We start from the raw sequence: 15217 nt of genomic DNA, 5'->3' as shown, positions 1-15217 counted from the left end.
ACAGAGTAGTACATTGGGGAGGGCGGGTATGGGGATTACATCTGTATGCACCATTAATGATGTCCTGTGAAATCAGAGTTGCTGTCTACATTTCATGTAGATTCTGAATATTCAAATATTCTGAGGAGGAATATTAAGGATATCTTTGTCCTGTGCTGATTTTTCCAAATAAATCTTTTGAATCTTGGAAAAAAAAAAACCTGTTTGAAGGCAAATCTCTTTTGCTTATAAAATAATGTCTTATTTTTAATCTTATCTGCTATTATTTATTTGGTGTCAATATCTAGATCTTACCCTTTAAATTTTCTTTAAAATCAAACAATACTGTTAGGTTGGATGTTAGGTGAGGATTTGCTGTGTGATCTAGAAGAAATTGAGCATTTCTTGAGCATGTTGGTTTCTAGAAGTGTTCAAGGTGGCCTGACTCTGCAGGGTTGTGAATGTTCTTCTGTCGCTCAGGAGTCTCTCCAGCAAAACTTGTCTGACAGGCTAGGTGTGCTTGTCTCCCAGGAATACAGTTCAAGTGGTGATTTTAAAAAACAGAATTAACTTGAGTATGGCTAGTGTTATCGGAATCAGATCTCTCTACTGTCAAATATGTGTTTTGAAGATTGATTTTCAGTAGTATGGAGAAACATCTTATCACATTGGGATTTTTATTCCAAAACAGAGTCCTCGTTATATTTAAAATTCTGTATGTTAGACATGTTTAATTTAGAATTACATTTGAGGAATCATGTATTTAATGTAAATCACAAATCTGAGGCATCAGGCATTGGTCATAGCATAGTTGTTTCTCACATAACATTTCAGTGTGTTAGTATATCATGCTTTTAGCATTTTTCTGAAGAATAATGTGCTTTTTAAAAGTGAACAGTATGTAAATATTACCTCATCTTTGCATGGTTTCTGTTTTTGCTGGAAGGCATACTTCGGAAAGAAAGAAGTTTGGTTACTTATTTAAATTCTTGCGTAAAAGCAGTTGAGTGTAAAGCATGATTGAGATGCATGCTTTTGTATCAAACTTTTCTTCTGTACTATTTTATGTTCTAATTTTTAGACACAACAGTATGGATGGAATTGTTTTCTAAAATTTGCAGTATTCTTTTGTTTTTGGCAAATCTTTGAAAACATGATATGGAGATTGTAAAATAATAATCAAAGACTATTCTCATCACGTTTTCCGTGAGAGTGAGTTGGCAGGGAGTGGGATTTGTTCTGATTTGTGACATTAATTGCAGTGTGGGGAGTTTTAACATCAGTTATGTTTTTTGTTTTTTTTTTTTTAGTTATGATTTTTAAGTGATGTCTCTTGCACCTAAATATATACCTTTCCCATCATCTGTTATTTTTATTCATATAATCCTTAGGTAATGTTTAGCGTTGTATTTTGCGTCAAAGCTGAATTAAGATTGGGAGAAACTTTATCCTTGATGTTAATTCCAAGCTATCTTTGGCCAAGGCTGTGAAATTCTATACGATTCATTCAAGAACATTTGAAAGCATTGCACAAAGAGATGCCCTAATCTCCTGAACTTTCTAGTGTCCGGCTCACTCTGGCTCCAAGAACAGAGCTCTACACAGCTTTGTCCCTGCATCGAGAAAGTCCTTGTTCCAGTTCTTACCAAGTTTACCCTGGGAACAGTCAGCTTCTGAGTGACAGTCAAGTGGAGCATCTGTGAATTGCTAGTTATTCAGTTTTTAGTGTTTTTGTCCAGTTAAACAACTCTGTGGCTCGCTCAGTCATTGTTTTTTCTTGTGAAAAAGTATACCAAGGAAGACATTTGAATGTCATTTGCTTAAAACCAGTAAATATAAAAATAAAGAATAGTACTAGCTTTTCTAAATAAGTGTGAATTTGTCATATATGCTCCCATAATTCTTTCCATAAAAAGATAATATGAAACAATTTTAGTATTATAACATCACAATATTATGTTTCTTTTTGTGTAATGATTTGAAACACTGAATTTAAAGTCTGCAGGATTTAGGTTTCATATGCTATTATTAACATGCACAAAATAAAGGAATACCCGTTTTCCAGTTGTTTTATTTTAGCAATGTATTTTGTTAATTTCCCCATTTTTGTTTATTTTGAGAATAAATGTATTCATTTTCTTCTTGACAGATCCAGTTTTTAAAGAACTGTTGGTTCACTTGTATTTCATAAAGCCTAATTTGTTATTCTTCATTGAGTTTTCGGATTTTTCTGCTTAAAATCAGTGCTGAGAGTTCATTGGAAGAGATTAAATATTTGTTTTTTATCCTACAATATCAATAATGGAGAAAAATATCTGTTTTACTTGGAATTGCCATTTAATAGAAATAGAGATTATCAGCAATGACAGTAACTGAATTGGATCTTGTTTCCCAAATACTAATTGAAATCATACCATCACATTTTATTCAGAAACGTACTTGTGGAGTATTTCAGAAACTTGGTGTTATATGTAAACTCTATAGTAATTGCTAAATGTCATGATGAATGGTTAATAGTCACTTATTAATAATTTGGGGTTGGGTTTATAATTACAGCTTAGATTCTGGATGAGAGAAAACATAAATATGTGATTGAAGGGAAATGTTTTGTGAAAGAATGTGATCAAATGTATGTTTAACCTTTAAAAAATTTGATATTTGGTGTCAAGTGGCACTAATGAAAGGGACACTTTACTTGGAAAAACAGAGGAGATTTCCTGGGGAGTAGTGCGATATTTAAATGTGGTGTGTTTTTTTTTTTTATAAGAGTTTTGTTACAATATCTAATAATATGTTAAAATATATTCCTGAAATTTGAGAGGGTAGCAGTGATTTTAAAGTCAGACTTATTTTCAAGAATAAGGGAGTGAACACCCACATACCTGACTCGTAGATTCCACAGTTGTAAATGTTTTCCTGTCTTTACTTCCTAGTTGGTTAGATACTCCTAGACAGGGGCTCGTGGAGTTGGGGCAGGAGTGCTACTTCAAAGTAAGCAGCCAGGCCATCTCTTAAGTGGTGTAGCCCAGCGTGGGTTATTTCATCATAAATAAATCAGGATTAAATGAATTGACAGTAGTTTCATATTTTCCAAACACGTTATTTCCTTTCCAGCGCCCTTCACTATTAAATTTTTAAAAATGGGAAGCAGTGGTAATGTGAGTAAAGTACGGTTTCTCAGCTGTGTAAAATGAAGTATGCGCAGTTTCCCAGTTGGACGTGGTTAAGTAACTTATGGAATGTCACTCTGGGAAAACGGTGAAGAATTTCACTATTTTTAATAGTATCTGATCATAACTTTTAAAAATAGTTTGCTAATCTTTAAAATCAGGATTTATGCATTATATATTGTATTAGTTCTTTTTTTAATCACTAGCACTATCTTCTGAGTGTAGGAAAAATGTTTTGAAAGTTTCTTTTGTTTCCTTGATTACTGAATAACATTATTACTGGTTGAAGTTTGAACCTTACATGACTGAATATTTAAAGGTCCAGAGTGCTGTGTTCCCTTGGGAATATTATTTGACTTTTTATCTTTTTGTATAAAACCATGTTTAGGTTATAAATATCTTTAAGTATTCCTTTTGGTTGAAACTTATTATTAGATTATATTTTTATTTACCTGGTGGAATTAGCAGTGTGTACTTTTTTTTAAATGATATTTTCAGTAAGAGAAGCTTTTATTTTTTTGATGAAGGGTACTGCATTTCTTAGAGTAATATAGCCAGAGTTCATAATACACATTTTAAAAAATTCTTTTTCAAGTATATTGTATTATGGCTCAAATCACTTGTTATAGTTACCAACTCCTCCCTCTGTAACAGATACTCTTATTTTGTTGACTCTGTTTATTTAAAAATCTTCAGTTAGAATTACTGTTTAAATTTGTCATTCTGAATTAAAGTAATGAATTTCGAAAGAAACAGTATTCTGCTTGTAAGTAAAATGTCAGTTCTGTTTCATAGAATATAATCACCCAAATTTCATGCAAGGCACTTCTGTTTAAAAATTAAGACTTGAATTATTAGGATTAGGTAGAATTAAGATGTGTATTTAGTTTGAATACATGATTTTTTCTTTTTAATAGTCCCTTATTTTTTAAAAAGTATAAAAAATAAATAGTTTTTAGTTACTCATTAAATACAAGAGCCCTGCATTGATTGCTTCAGTTATAATGTAAGTGGATCTCGTATGTCTTAAATGGTCCATGTAAGTGTGGTGGTGGTGTTGAAGGTTTTGGAATTGATGTTTATACCTGGAATTTGTTTCCAGCTCTGAAATTGTCATTACAAAATCAAATTCATTTTTATTATGTGTTATACATCTTGGTTTAAGGTAGAAAATTTATATATACGAGGTAGTATAAAAAACTTAAATGAGTAGCCGCAGAAATCCGTAAAGTTTCATGTCCTATTTTTGTGACTGGATCTCTAAGACACTTTCTTCCTGGAGTTCTGACTTCTTTTATGCAAAATGTCAGCCAACCAGACTTCTGTGAATGAGATTTTGCATATGTTTATCTTTGCCATGTTTGGCCCAAGTTACATACATTTTTATTTTTGTATGTTTAAAAAATTTATTTTCTGCAAATTATTCATATTATGTAATACATGAAAATAGAGAAACCATCTTATTTTATTGTACATTTTGCCAGAATAATTTTAGTTAATTTCTCCTCAGGGTATATTTAAATTATTAGATAATGTAAATTCATATCAAATGTGATACAAGTGTGGCCTTGCGTTTTTATATATTAAGAAAAAGCAAACAACTTGACGTGGTTCTTTCTTAATAATTTCTGATCTTTTTAGTGTTGGGGGCAGTAGTAACTTGCTCAGTGGCTGTTTATTCTATAATGTTCACTCTTTGAGTTGGTTAGAACATCTTCATGGATGTGGTTAGAATATCTTAAACAGAACAACTGTGGAGCCAACAGTTTAGCAAACTGAGCGTAATAGTTGGAGTAATTGTCTACAAAATGGTACTTTCTCAGTCATAAAGAATTTTTGGGGAGCCGTGTCATTCAGAATTTCACTGTATTCATTTATTTGTTGTACTGATTTTGTACTGAGAGGTCCTAGTGCCATCTGGACCCTTTCCACGGCTGAGATACAACAGTGGGGAAAAAAATCCCTGCTTTAAATTAAAATACAGGAGCTATGGATGTCCCTCTAAATCGATGGTTCTCCCACATAAGTGTGCATTAGAATCACCTGGAGGGCTCATTAAAACACAGATTTCTGGGCTGCACCTCAGAGTTTCTGATTCAGCCCGTCTCAGGTGGGGCTAAATAATGGGCATTTCTAACAAGTTCCCAGGTGATACCGATACGTTGGGTCTGGGGACCTCACTTTGAGAACCTCTGCTTTTAAAGTGTTACTCTAAAGAGGCACAGTAACATTTTTGGTTGGTTGATTTTTGGTGGTGGTGGCATACATGATTGTCCTGGTACGTTGCGTATTCTGTAGGACACCTGGCCAATTGTTGAGACAAACCAAAACACTCTCAAGCTTTCCCAGCTACTGCCAACTGGCAAGAACTGCAAAAAAGTCCATTATTCTTGACCAGGCTATGTCATGGCTATTGAGTGCTGAGTCTTAGACATAATGTGTGTTTATTATATAATGCTCTTTTTGAACTGGGACTTTATTGTTGTGTTCACAAATCTAGTTAATTCAAGTGAAGAGAGAACACAGAGAAATATAAATACATTCTGAAAATTTTGTAAAGTTTTTCACTTAACTTATTTTCAACTCTCCTTACCAGTATGAGAATGAAACGGTGTAATAATTTGTTTTTGTGTTAGTGTATTTGAACATGCGTGTGCCAGATGACAGGTGAAGGTGCTAGAAAACTCCTGATCTTGGCTTACCATCCTGATAAATATGACACTATGTTGATGGATTAAAATGACGGCCTTTGTGTGAGCTCGTCTTTTGCTTTTCTAGATTGAGGATAAAGATTTGATAAATGTATTTTCTAAGTCCATGAGTATATTTATTAAATGTAATTTGCTTTGCAGCTTCGATTTTCGTTAACTCACTTTAGAAAGTAATGCCCACTGAGGAGTTCAGTAAGTGGAAATTGTTAAGTAATTTTAAGCTGTAAAGAGCTATAACCTGCCTTGTGAGACTTTACAAAGATTTATGCTAACGTATATATGTGATTGAAAGTCTATTCAAAATCATACAGTACGTTGAAACAATGAAATTGGTCCATAATGAGAGCACATAGTTAATATATTGACAATAGTTTCTCCAAAAAAAATTGTGACTGTGGTAGTGCAAAGAAATAATCGCCTGGTTTGCAGCCTTCTAAATATCTCGGAAGATAGTTTCTAGAACATTGTGGTGTGTGTTAGCTAAGAATATCTGTGCATAGAGAACAAGTGTGGAGACTTGTTTCTTATTGTAACCCAGCTGTCTCTTGGGCGCCTCTCTGTCCTGCTTCCGACAGACTAACCCTAACACCAGGAAATCCACTTTGACCAAGCATTTTTCTGTTTTTGTGAGACAGAAATGGGTGTGGCTCTGGGAAGGCATGTTATCTGTGATCAAGGAAGTCCTGTCGTCCACAGACCCTGCCCTCATTTTTATTAAGGATTCAGATTCCTTGCTCCTTGGGAGTCCAGGACTTAGGAGGCTCAGCTTCTACCCCAAGGTGACTCATTAACCTATTTTCCAGCAGGAATTCTCATGCAGGATAATGAGAGTAAAGCTTTGTTTCATCCATCCTCTAAAGCAAATTTATGTGGATAGATTTGTAGATGCATTTTTTTTTCTTGTTTAACTGTTGATTACTAGTTTTCTTCAACCAAAATATGATTTGAAGTCCTGTGGCAGTACTTGGACACTCCAGTGAATTATATCTCTGCAGAAGTCGGTGCTTAACTATGTTTGGGCAGAAAAATGATAAATTTTGAAGAAGGAAACTGTCTTGCATTTCTGTTTCCAGTCTATACATTAGTGAATTTTTCTGACTCAGATTGTGATTTCCCTGTACTTCTTGCTGCCTCCACCCTCCCGTATTCAGCACCCCACCATTATCCTTCTAGGGAGTCATAAAAGGGTTATGATCTGTTGCTGCTATTTAGATTTATGCATGATGATTTATTAGGAAAATTTAAAAGACCTTGTTTTTTTTGCTTCTTAGCTGTGTATTATGCTTAACGGACCTTTGTCTGGAGCCATTAAATCTTGTGAAATATTTGTAAGAGGGTGATCAGAAGTTCTTGCTCCAGATTTGGGGGGTGGGAAGTACAGTATAGAAAATACATATTCACATTCTTAATTTCTGCCTTGCAGTGTAATGTGCTTATATTTGAAGAATAGTAAATTTAATCCATATCCTAATGTTTGTGCCTCTAGTGTTAGAGGTAAGGTAAGCTAAGGTATTCATATTATGATCTTTTAGACCAATGACTGGATGAATTCTCTGGGTTAAAAATACAGATCTGATAATTTGAATTATCTTGCAATTACTTGAACAATACGGAGGAAGACTGCCTGTCACAACCAGTTTCTAGTCATTCTTTTTTTTACAGGTCATATAATACACATATTAAATAATTTAAGCAACATGTAAAACAGTCCTGGTTTCAGCAGTTGCCGTGTTGGCAGTGGTATCTTGCGGTCTGGGCACTGCAGATGCAGCTGTGCCCAAAGCACACCAGCCCTCAGCTCCCTGGCACGTGCATTCTAGATCTGGAGAAACAAAGTGACAGATGATTGAGGTAACTTATCACCTGGTCATCTGGGTAGAGAAAATGACAGCTGCTTTAGATAAGGAGACTGGAAAATGACTGTCTCAGGAGGTAAGGGACAGCATCTTCTTTGACGTAGTCCGTGTTGATGGAATGGAGTTGTCGCGGGCTGGGGGGTGCAGTCCGTTGGCTGTAGGAGCCCCACTCTCGTGTGGCGGCCACAGGTCGCTGCTGGGCCTTCGCCACAGGATGGGTGAGGCTGGGGGGTTTAAATTGTATTATAATTACCTTAAATTCCGTTATCAATACGGTGTTAAGCATGTTTGGAACAACTTGGGTATGTGAATTTACTTTTGCATTTTTAGTGAAATCTAAATACACATAAGTATTATAGAAAATTTACCATTTGAATTAGATGTGTAAAATATACACAGAATTGCAAAGACTTAGTATGAAGAAAAGAATAAAATATCTCAATACTTTTTCATATGGCTACTTGTTAAAATAATATTTTGGGTATATTTGGTTAAATAAAGTATACTATTCAGCTAATTTCATCCGTTGCTTTTTTCCGCCTTCAATGTAGCTTCTAAGAAATTTAAATTTTCTTTTGTTTCCATTATTTTTCTTCTGGGAAATGCTGGTCTAGGATAGTAACTGCCAGATTTTATTTTTTTCCTTACATGATTTTAATCCCCGAATCTTGTTACATGGTCTGTAATTATGAATCTGTTTATCTTTTAAAAATGAATAACTTGAGGTTGAACTTCAGGGTTTGCTAAGTATATGCTCACCAAGAGGTGTCAGGGTGAGATTGCTTTCCTGTAGGGTGATTAGCTGGTGTTTTGTATGGGAGTGGCAGATGGGGCAGAGCTCCCAGTTCTCAAGAAGTAGTTGTACACATTGTCTGCATTTTACTCCCTTCACTTTTGTTGCTTTTGTTTATTTTCTACGATACTCTCTTCATAAAATATTTAATATTACAAGTCCTGAAGAAGCTTTATTGTCGTACAGGATTTCTCCTAAAACTTTGTGTGAAATTTTCATCTTCATTTATTTACTTAATTTAATCCAGGATGTCAGCTCTGAGAAAGTAGGGACCTTATCCATCATTTAGTGATTTATCCTCATTTCCTAGCAAGTCCTTATTAAATGCTTGTTTAGTGAATGAATGACACCAACTGTAGGACAGACTCTGTATTTACTAACTGGAACACAAAAATGAACAAAATATGGCACCTGCCCTCTCGGGATTCGGAGTTTATGGATATATGTGGAGCTGTAAGCAAACCTTTAGACCAGGTGGCAGTAATGAAGCAACTGGGAAATGCTCTGAGAACCCAGAAGCGAGTGCCCACTCACGCTGGGAAGATCTCACTGAGACGGCCACTTTTGAGCGAGTCTTGAAGGTAAGTACTTGCCCATTGTAGGTTTTTAGGCGGGAGCGGGAGGGAAGGCTGTGGGGTGGTGAGGACGAGGCTGGGGCGTCAGTGAGCAGGTAAGAGACGAGAAGTGAAGGCTGCTCCAAGCTGTGGAGCCTGAACTTCACCCAGAAGGTGAGGGAGTGGGAGTCGGGACAGTTCTGAGCGCAGGAGTGGCTGGGTCGTAGATAGAGAGCTGGTAGACCGCACAGACCACCGGTGCACTCCCCAGCCCCCGCCCCCAGCTGCACACGCTGCTGGGAAGGATCTTTGGTGTCTGTGAGGGTGGTTCAGATTCCAGACAGAACCATGTCACATGTAGAGCATGTTTAACAGACCACAGTCGCCCTTGTGTCCCTGGGTTCTGTATCCACGGGTTCAACTAACAGTCGATTGAAAATTTGGAGGGGAGGAGGGGAATTCCAGAAAGTTCCAAAAAGCAGCCCTGAATTTGCCACAGGCGGCTGTTTATATAACATTTCCATTGTGTTTGGTACCGCAAGTGATCCGAAGACCCGTAATGCATAGGAGGGTGCGCACAGTTTATATTCAGATCCTGTGCTGTTTTATAGGAGAGACTTGGACATCCTTGGGTTTGGGTACCTGAGGGGGACCTGGAACCAGTGCCCTGCAGATACTGAGGGCGACTGTAATGATTTGGTGGGAGGGGGAGACGCAGGGCGGCCTTGTAGCGCCTGGTTTGGGTGCTGGGCTGGTGGTGATGCCCTTCGCTGAGGCACAGAAGGTAAGTGTTCAGGACTGGGGGTGGGTGTAGCTGCTCTAAGGAGAGGGAACATATGTCCACTGGGTTTTGTAATATTTTGGTTTTGAGCTCCTACAGTGGTTTGTCGGGGTTTTAAAAACTGTATGAAGCTTCTGTACCTGGTAAACAGCAACCTCTCAAGGCCCTGTCATTTATCACTGAAGGTGACTACAATACCCTCCTGTCTGGTCCTGCTTTTACTGTCGCTCTTGGACTCACTCTGCACATAGTATCTTGTGCTTCCTTCTGAAAAGTCCCTCTGCTGTTTCAAATGCAATACTTCCCGTCTGAATTAAACCCCAGCTGGTCTCACAGGCCACAGGGCTTTACTGGATCTGCTCTCAGTGTGTGTTTCCCACCCCACCGGCCTTCTGTCTGTTGCTCAGTGAGCACTGAGGTGTCTCCTCTGTCTCCCAAGGTCCCTTAAGGAAGAGACTTTTCCCCACAGAGCTAGATGCCACCCCTCCTCATTCCTGTCGCTTTGTCAGTGTATGACACTGGTTTGTGTTGTGCGTGCATTTTATTCATCTTTTATCAGTGTTCCCAGTATCATAGCACAGTTGGCACTTGCATGTCTTGAGCTGGTCTGAGGAAAATAGGGAGTAATGGCATAGATTTGAGTTTTTCAGTACCAGCTAATGTGTGTGGACAAGAATCCCAGATTGCTTATTCATTCAGTAGACGGTTATTGAGCAATTTTTGTCTCAGCCTATGCATAAATAATGAAGAAAGTGGAATTGGTCCCTGCATACTGTGTGCTTGAAGTCTAGCGGGTGGTGAGAGAAACCAGGGGGAGAAATGCAAGTTCTTAGACAGCTGTCATCATAGTGGAGACTCAAAGCAAGAAGAGCCAGCAGAGGATGTGAGGGAGGCCCAGTGTTCCATAGACTTTGGGAGAGTACGTACGTACCCTTACGTGTGTCTCCATAGAAATATGTCTAAAAAGAAAGTGTGAGGAGAAAGAGGGAAGGAGAGCAAAAGTAAAGGGAGTGGTTTGGGTTGGATGGAGGGGAGGGGAGGCGGGGTTGGTGGTGTGGAGAAGGACAAGCGTCTCACCACTGGAACAGTGCTCAAGGGGCTCTTAAATCTTTCAGCGTGAGAGCTCTCCGGGCATGTTTCCTGTGTTGGCTGAGCTGCACGCCGGAGCTTGGTGTTGGAGGACCCCCGGGCACGGGGGGAGGGGAGCAGGTTATGAAGCGTTCTCTCCAGGAGAGTCAGGTGTTTCTAACTGAGTGTGAACTGAAGGCAAAAAAGCACGTAATACGTAGTTTGAAGAAACTTTCCTCTTTTTCGGTCTTCTGTGTTGTTAATTTCTATTCAAGTGTGTGTAGTTATTCCGTACTCTGAGGGGTCCTTAAGGCTCCCGGCTCCCTTCCACCCCATCCTGTTTTTACTTGTTTGCTTCCATTATTGTGGTCTTTTGCTTAACATTTATTACTGTTCAGTTGGGTGGATTGGAAGGATTTTAAAAATTATGTATGAAATAGGCATTGTTTGCTTTTCTGGGTTGCCTTTAAAATGTTTCTAGAACATAGATTAACCCTTTTCTTAATTACATCAAAGATAGTACTTAGTTCCTGCATTTTGGTTTTTGCCTTTCGTTTGCTAAACATAGTATTTTCTTGTAAGTCTCCTCACTAGATATTTTACAGTGAATACAAATTAATGTGTGCAAGTTAGGAAGCGTGTGGTTGCCATCGTCTGGGGACCTGCAAGAAGCAGTTTTCTGTTTTGAGATTTTTTTCTCTCCTTGACCTCAGAGCTGCTGAAAAGTTGGGAGATAAATGTATAATGCAATATTTGGAAAGGTTTGAAAAGTTTTTCTAGTTTACGTTATGGTGCCATTTCGGTTAATAATCAGCATGTTACTGTTGTATATATTGTCTGACTTCTGTCAGAGGTCAAATAAATGTAACCAGGTCAAGTTAGACAGACTTTTTTTTTTTAATTTATGGCTGTGTTGGGTCTTCGTTTCTGTGCGAGGGCTTTCTCTAGTTGTGGCGAGCGGGGGCCACTCTTCATCATGGTGCGCGGGCCTCTCACTATCGTGGCCTCTCTTGTTGCGGAGCACAGGCTCTAGACGTGCAGGCTCAGTAGTTGTGGCTCACGGGCCCAGTTGCTCCGTGGCATGTGGGATCTTCCCAGACCAGGGCTCGAACCCGTGTCCCCTGCATTGGCAGGCGGATTCTCAACCACTGCGCCACCAGGGAAGCCCCTAGACAGACTTTAATTAATTTTTTCTATAAGCTAATATGTAGTATTTGAAATACAGATATATTTTAATACATTTATTTGAACCATGGTTAAATTTTCTATATACTTAATAGTGTAGAAAGAATTGGTTTTTAAGACCAATTAATTAGGTGTTTGAACTATTTAAGTTTTTCATAAATGTTTCCCCAGCATCCTTTATCTTTACCATTTCCTCAGTTTCCATGAATCTTCATCACCGTCTTTATGTGGCTCCCTCCTCACCCCAGACTCCCCTCTGGAGGCCTCCTTTTTCTGCTTCCACCTGAGCTGTCGCTGGTAGAACAGCAGTGGCGACACTGACACCGGCCCCTTCGGCTCCAGTGCTTTTCTGGAACGTATGTGTTCTCGGTGAGATTACCGTTGAATGAACACTGGAGAATTCGTTGTGACAGTTAACTGCAATTCTTTTCCTGTTTGTCCCTTAATAGTTCTTTTCTTTTGGATGGCCTGTGAACACATACCACTCAGACAGCATAGGTGCTAGTGCTACAAAGAGTGTTGCTTTTTTTAAAAGGAATTTTATCACATCATTAAAAATAACATAGGTATTAAAATGCTAATTTAATGTACACATTTTGTTGCTGTCATATGATAACTTGGATATATGTTAATTCTGTATTTTTCAATAAAATAAATGATTTTTAAAAAATGTATAGGGCCCACGAATGAATTGTAAGGGAATATATTATTGTTATATTTGGGAAGAGCCTAGGTTAGTATACGCTGAAAGTGGCTGGTGATTCTGAATCACTGATTCTGAAGAAGGTCTGTCAGCTACATTCAGAAAGTATTTGCTGCTTTTAAGAGCAAGGCAGCCAGTGTGGGGTAGACTCGAGGTGCTCCTGTTCTTGAGCAGCGTTGACTCTCGGTTAGAATCCAGCACAGTAACTAAAGGACAGTGCAGGAAAGGGGGGTGAACACCAGCAGGGTAGCACCTTTTAATAATCAACTTGAGACTTGTGTTACATCTGCATGAATTGGGAAGCAGATAGAAGAAAGGAAAAATTCAAGAAAGCACGTGTGAATATGGAATAAGTCTTGGAATCTTGTTATCAGAAAAGAATATCTTTTGTTGTGATGGGCTCATTGGAGTAGGTTACCTAGTATCCCATTACCCGTTTTAAAACATCACCTGCTGTGTGCACAGTTCAGTGGCAGAGCTGGGTATACCTGGAGACTTGATGTATTACACACGGAACCTGCTGTCCAAAATTGTTACAGGGAGTGTGGAGAAGAGAAATGGAAATAAGATAAACTAATTGGGAAGGATTTGCAAAGGATGAATGAGAGGGAATGTTGTTGCTTAGGGTGGGAGGGTTAGAGGACCCTTCAGAACACAAGGGGAGAATTACTGAATGAGCGTGTCCAAGGATTTGGGGAGGTGGAGATGTCCGAGTGGCATCTCCAGGATGAGTTACATCTTGTTTTAGGAGCAGGTGGTATCAGAGAGGGCCCATGATGAACAAAGGCTGGGGGCTAATAAAGGTGTATGAAGCAACAAGTTAGCGAAAATGAGACTGGAAAACTAGTCAGCTCTTACTCCATGATAAAGAACCACTAGCAGATTTTTGGCAAGAGAGTGAGGGTCCTGAGATTTGTATTTCATAAAGGTTTAACTAGATTGTGGAAGGATGGCTTTGTACTCAAGACTGCAGGCAGGACAACCAGTTGAGATCTGGAAAAGGATTGGAGAAGAAGAGTAGGAATCAAGATGTATCGGTGAATTATGAAATGGTCAGAATGTGGTGGTTAATTGAATGTTGGGGAGGTGACATGGAAGAAAGCAGGCAAGAATGACTGGTTTTGAACCCCAAGGCAGGTAATTTTGGTGCTACCCACCTGTACGAGCAGAGCAGCAAGGTCAGGATTGAGGGCTTCAGGTCCTTGTGGCGTCTAGAACGGGTGCTGAGTGTGTAAAATCACTCTGCTTAGGAAATGGTCTTGGCTCAAGAATTCTGATTGTCATCAACAAAGTAAGCCCCAGTTGATGAATGAAAGTGTGAAACAAATAGTTCACCAGTGCAAAAATTATAGAGGTTAGGGGGCTGATACACCCTTTACACATCTGTAGATGGCTGTTTAGGTCAACCTTGAAGCTTTTGGTGGACTGAGTCTCATACTGGAAGCCTTTAAGGCTTCATAGAATACCGCCAACGCATTCATTAATTACAGACAAAAGCATTTTATAGAAATGGGCGTTTAATACAAATTACTCATTTTATTCATACTTGGTTAATGGCCAGCATGAAGCAATGTGGAAACCAGGGGTGGATTAACCCCTATTTTCTTATTCCTCAAGCTTAAAAGTTAACCTAAATAGGCCCTGTACTGTAGCCTCATTCAAGCCCTTCTTGGAGATCTAGAAATAATCCTTTGCACACAATTGTATTTTAGAAAGCATTAACATCTAATAAAAATCAACTAGCCTTCAAACACTATTGATGCATAAACTAATTCAATATAGTTTTGAATTTTTTGAATAATATGCATTGGTACACAAACGTGGAAATGAAAGATGGTGCACAGTGAAAATTTCTTCTTGCCGTCTACGCATCACCCAGCTTCTCTACCCAGGGTCAGCTGTGGTTACTAATTTCTTATGTATCCTTCCGGAAGTTTCTGTGCATTCCCAGGCATATTTGTATACATTCTTTTTTTTTTTTTTTTTTTTAAAGATTTATTTATTGATTCATTCATTGATTGATTGCTATGTTAGGTCTTCGTTTCTGTGCGAGGGCTTTCTCTAGTTGCGGCAAGTGGGGGCCACTCTTCATCGCGGTGCGCGGGCCTCTCACTATCGCGGCCTCTCTTGTTGCGGAGCACAGGCTCCAGATGCGCAGGCTCAGTAATTGTGGTTCACGGGCCCAGTTGCTCCGCGGCATGTGGGATCTTCCCAGACCAGGGCTCGAACCCGTGTCCCCCGCATCAGCAGGCAGACTCTCAACCACTGCGCCACCAGGGAAGCCCTGTATACATTCTTAATACATATGTAAGCACACTGTACACACTTTACCATTTGCCTCACAATATTCTGTTTTGGATATTGTTCTAAATCAGTGAGTATAAGAGAGATCCCTCACTCTTCTTATACTTACTGGT

The 15217-nt window shown here is 38.8% G+C and overlaps 1 protein-coding gene across 5 annotated transcripts in view; it reads left to right on the top strand.

The window, feature by feature from the left end:
- PSPC1 (paraspeckle component 1) overlaps positions 1-15217 on the top strand; it is a 96174-nt gene that overhangs the window by 60123 nt on the left and 20834 nt on the right. Inside the window, exon 7 of one of the 5 annotated variants that reach the window (XM_082364950.1) lies at positions 1371-6170. The exons of the other annotated variants lie outside the window; for them this stretch is intronic. Coding sequence (XP_082221076.1) covers positions 1371-1469 — 99 coding nt within the window. The 3' untranslated portion in view covers positions 1470-6170. Of the gene's footprint in view, positions 1-1370; positions 6171-15217 lie in introns of those variants that run through there. 5 annotated transcript variants of the gene reach the window in all.

Source organism: Balaenoptera borealis, assembly GCF_965194805.1.
Source record: "Balaenoptera borealis genome assembly, chromosome: 18".
NCBI classification, from domain to species: Eukaryota; Metazoa; Chordata; class Mammalia; order Artiodactyla; family Balaenopteridae; genus Balaenoptera; species Balaenoptera borealis.
This window is presented reverse-complemented; position numbering and strand designations above follow the sequence as displayed.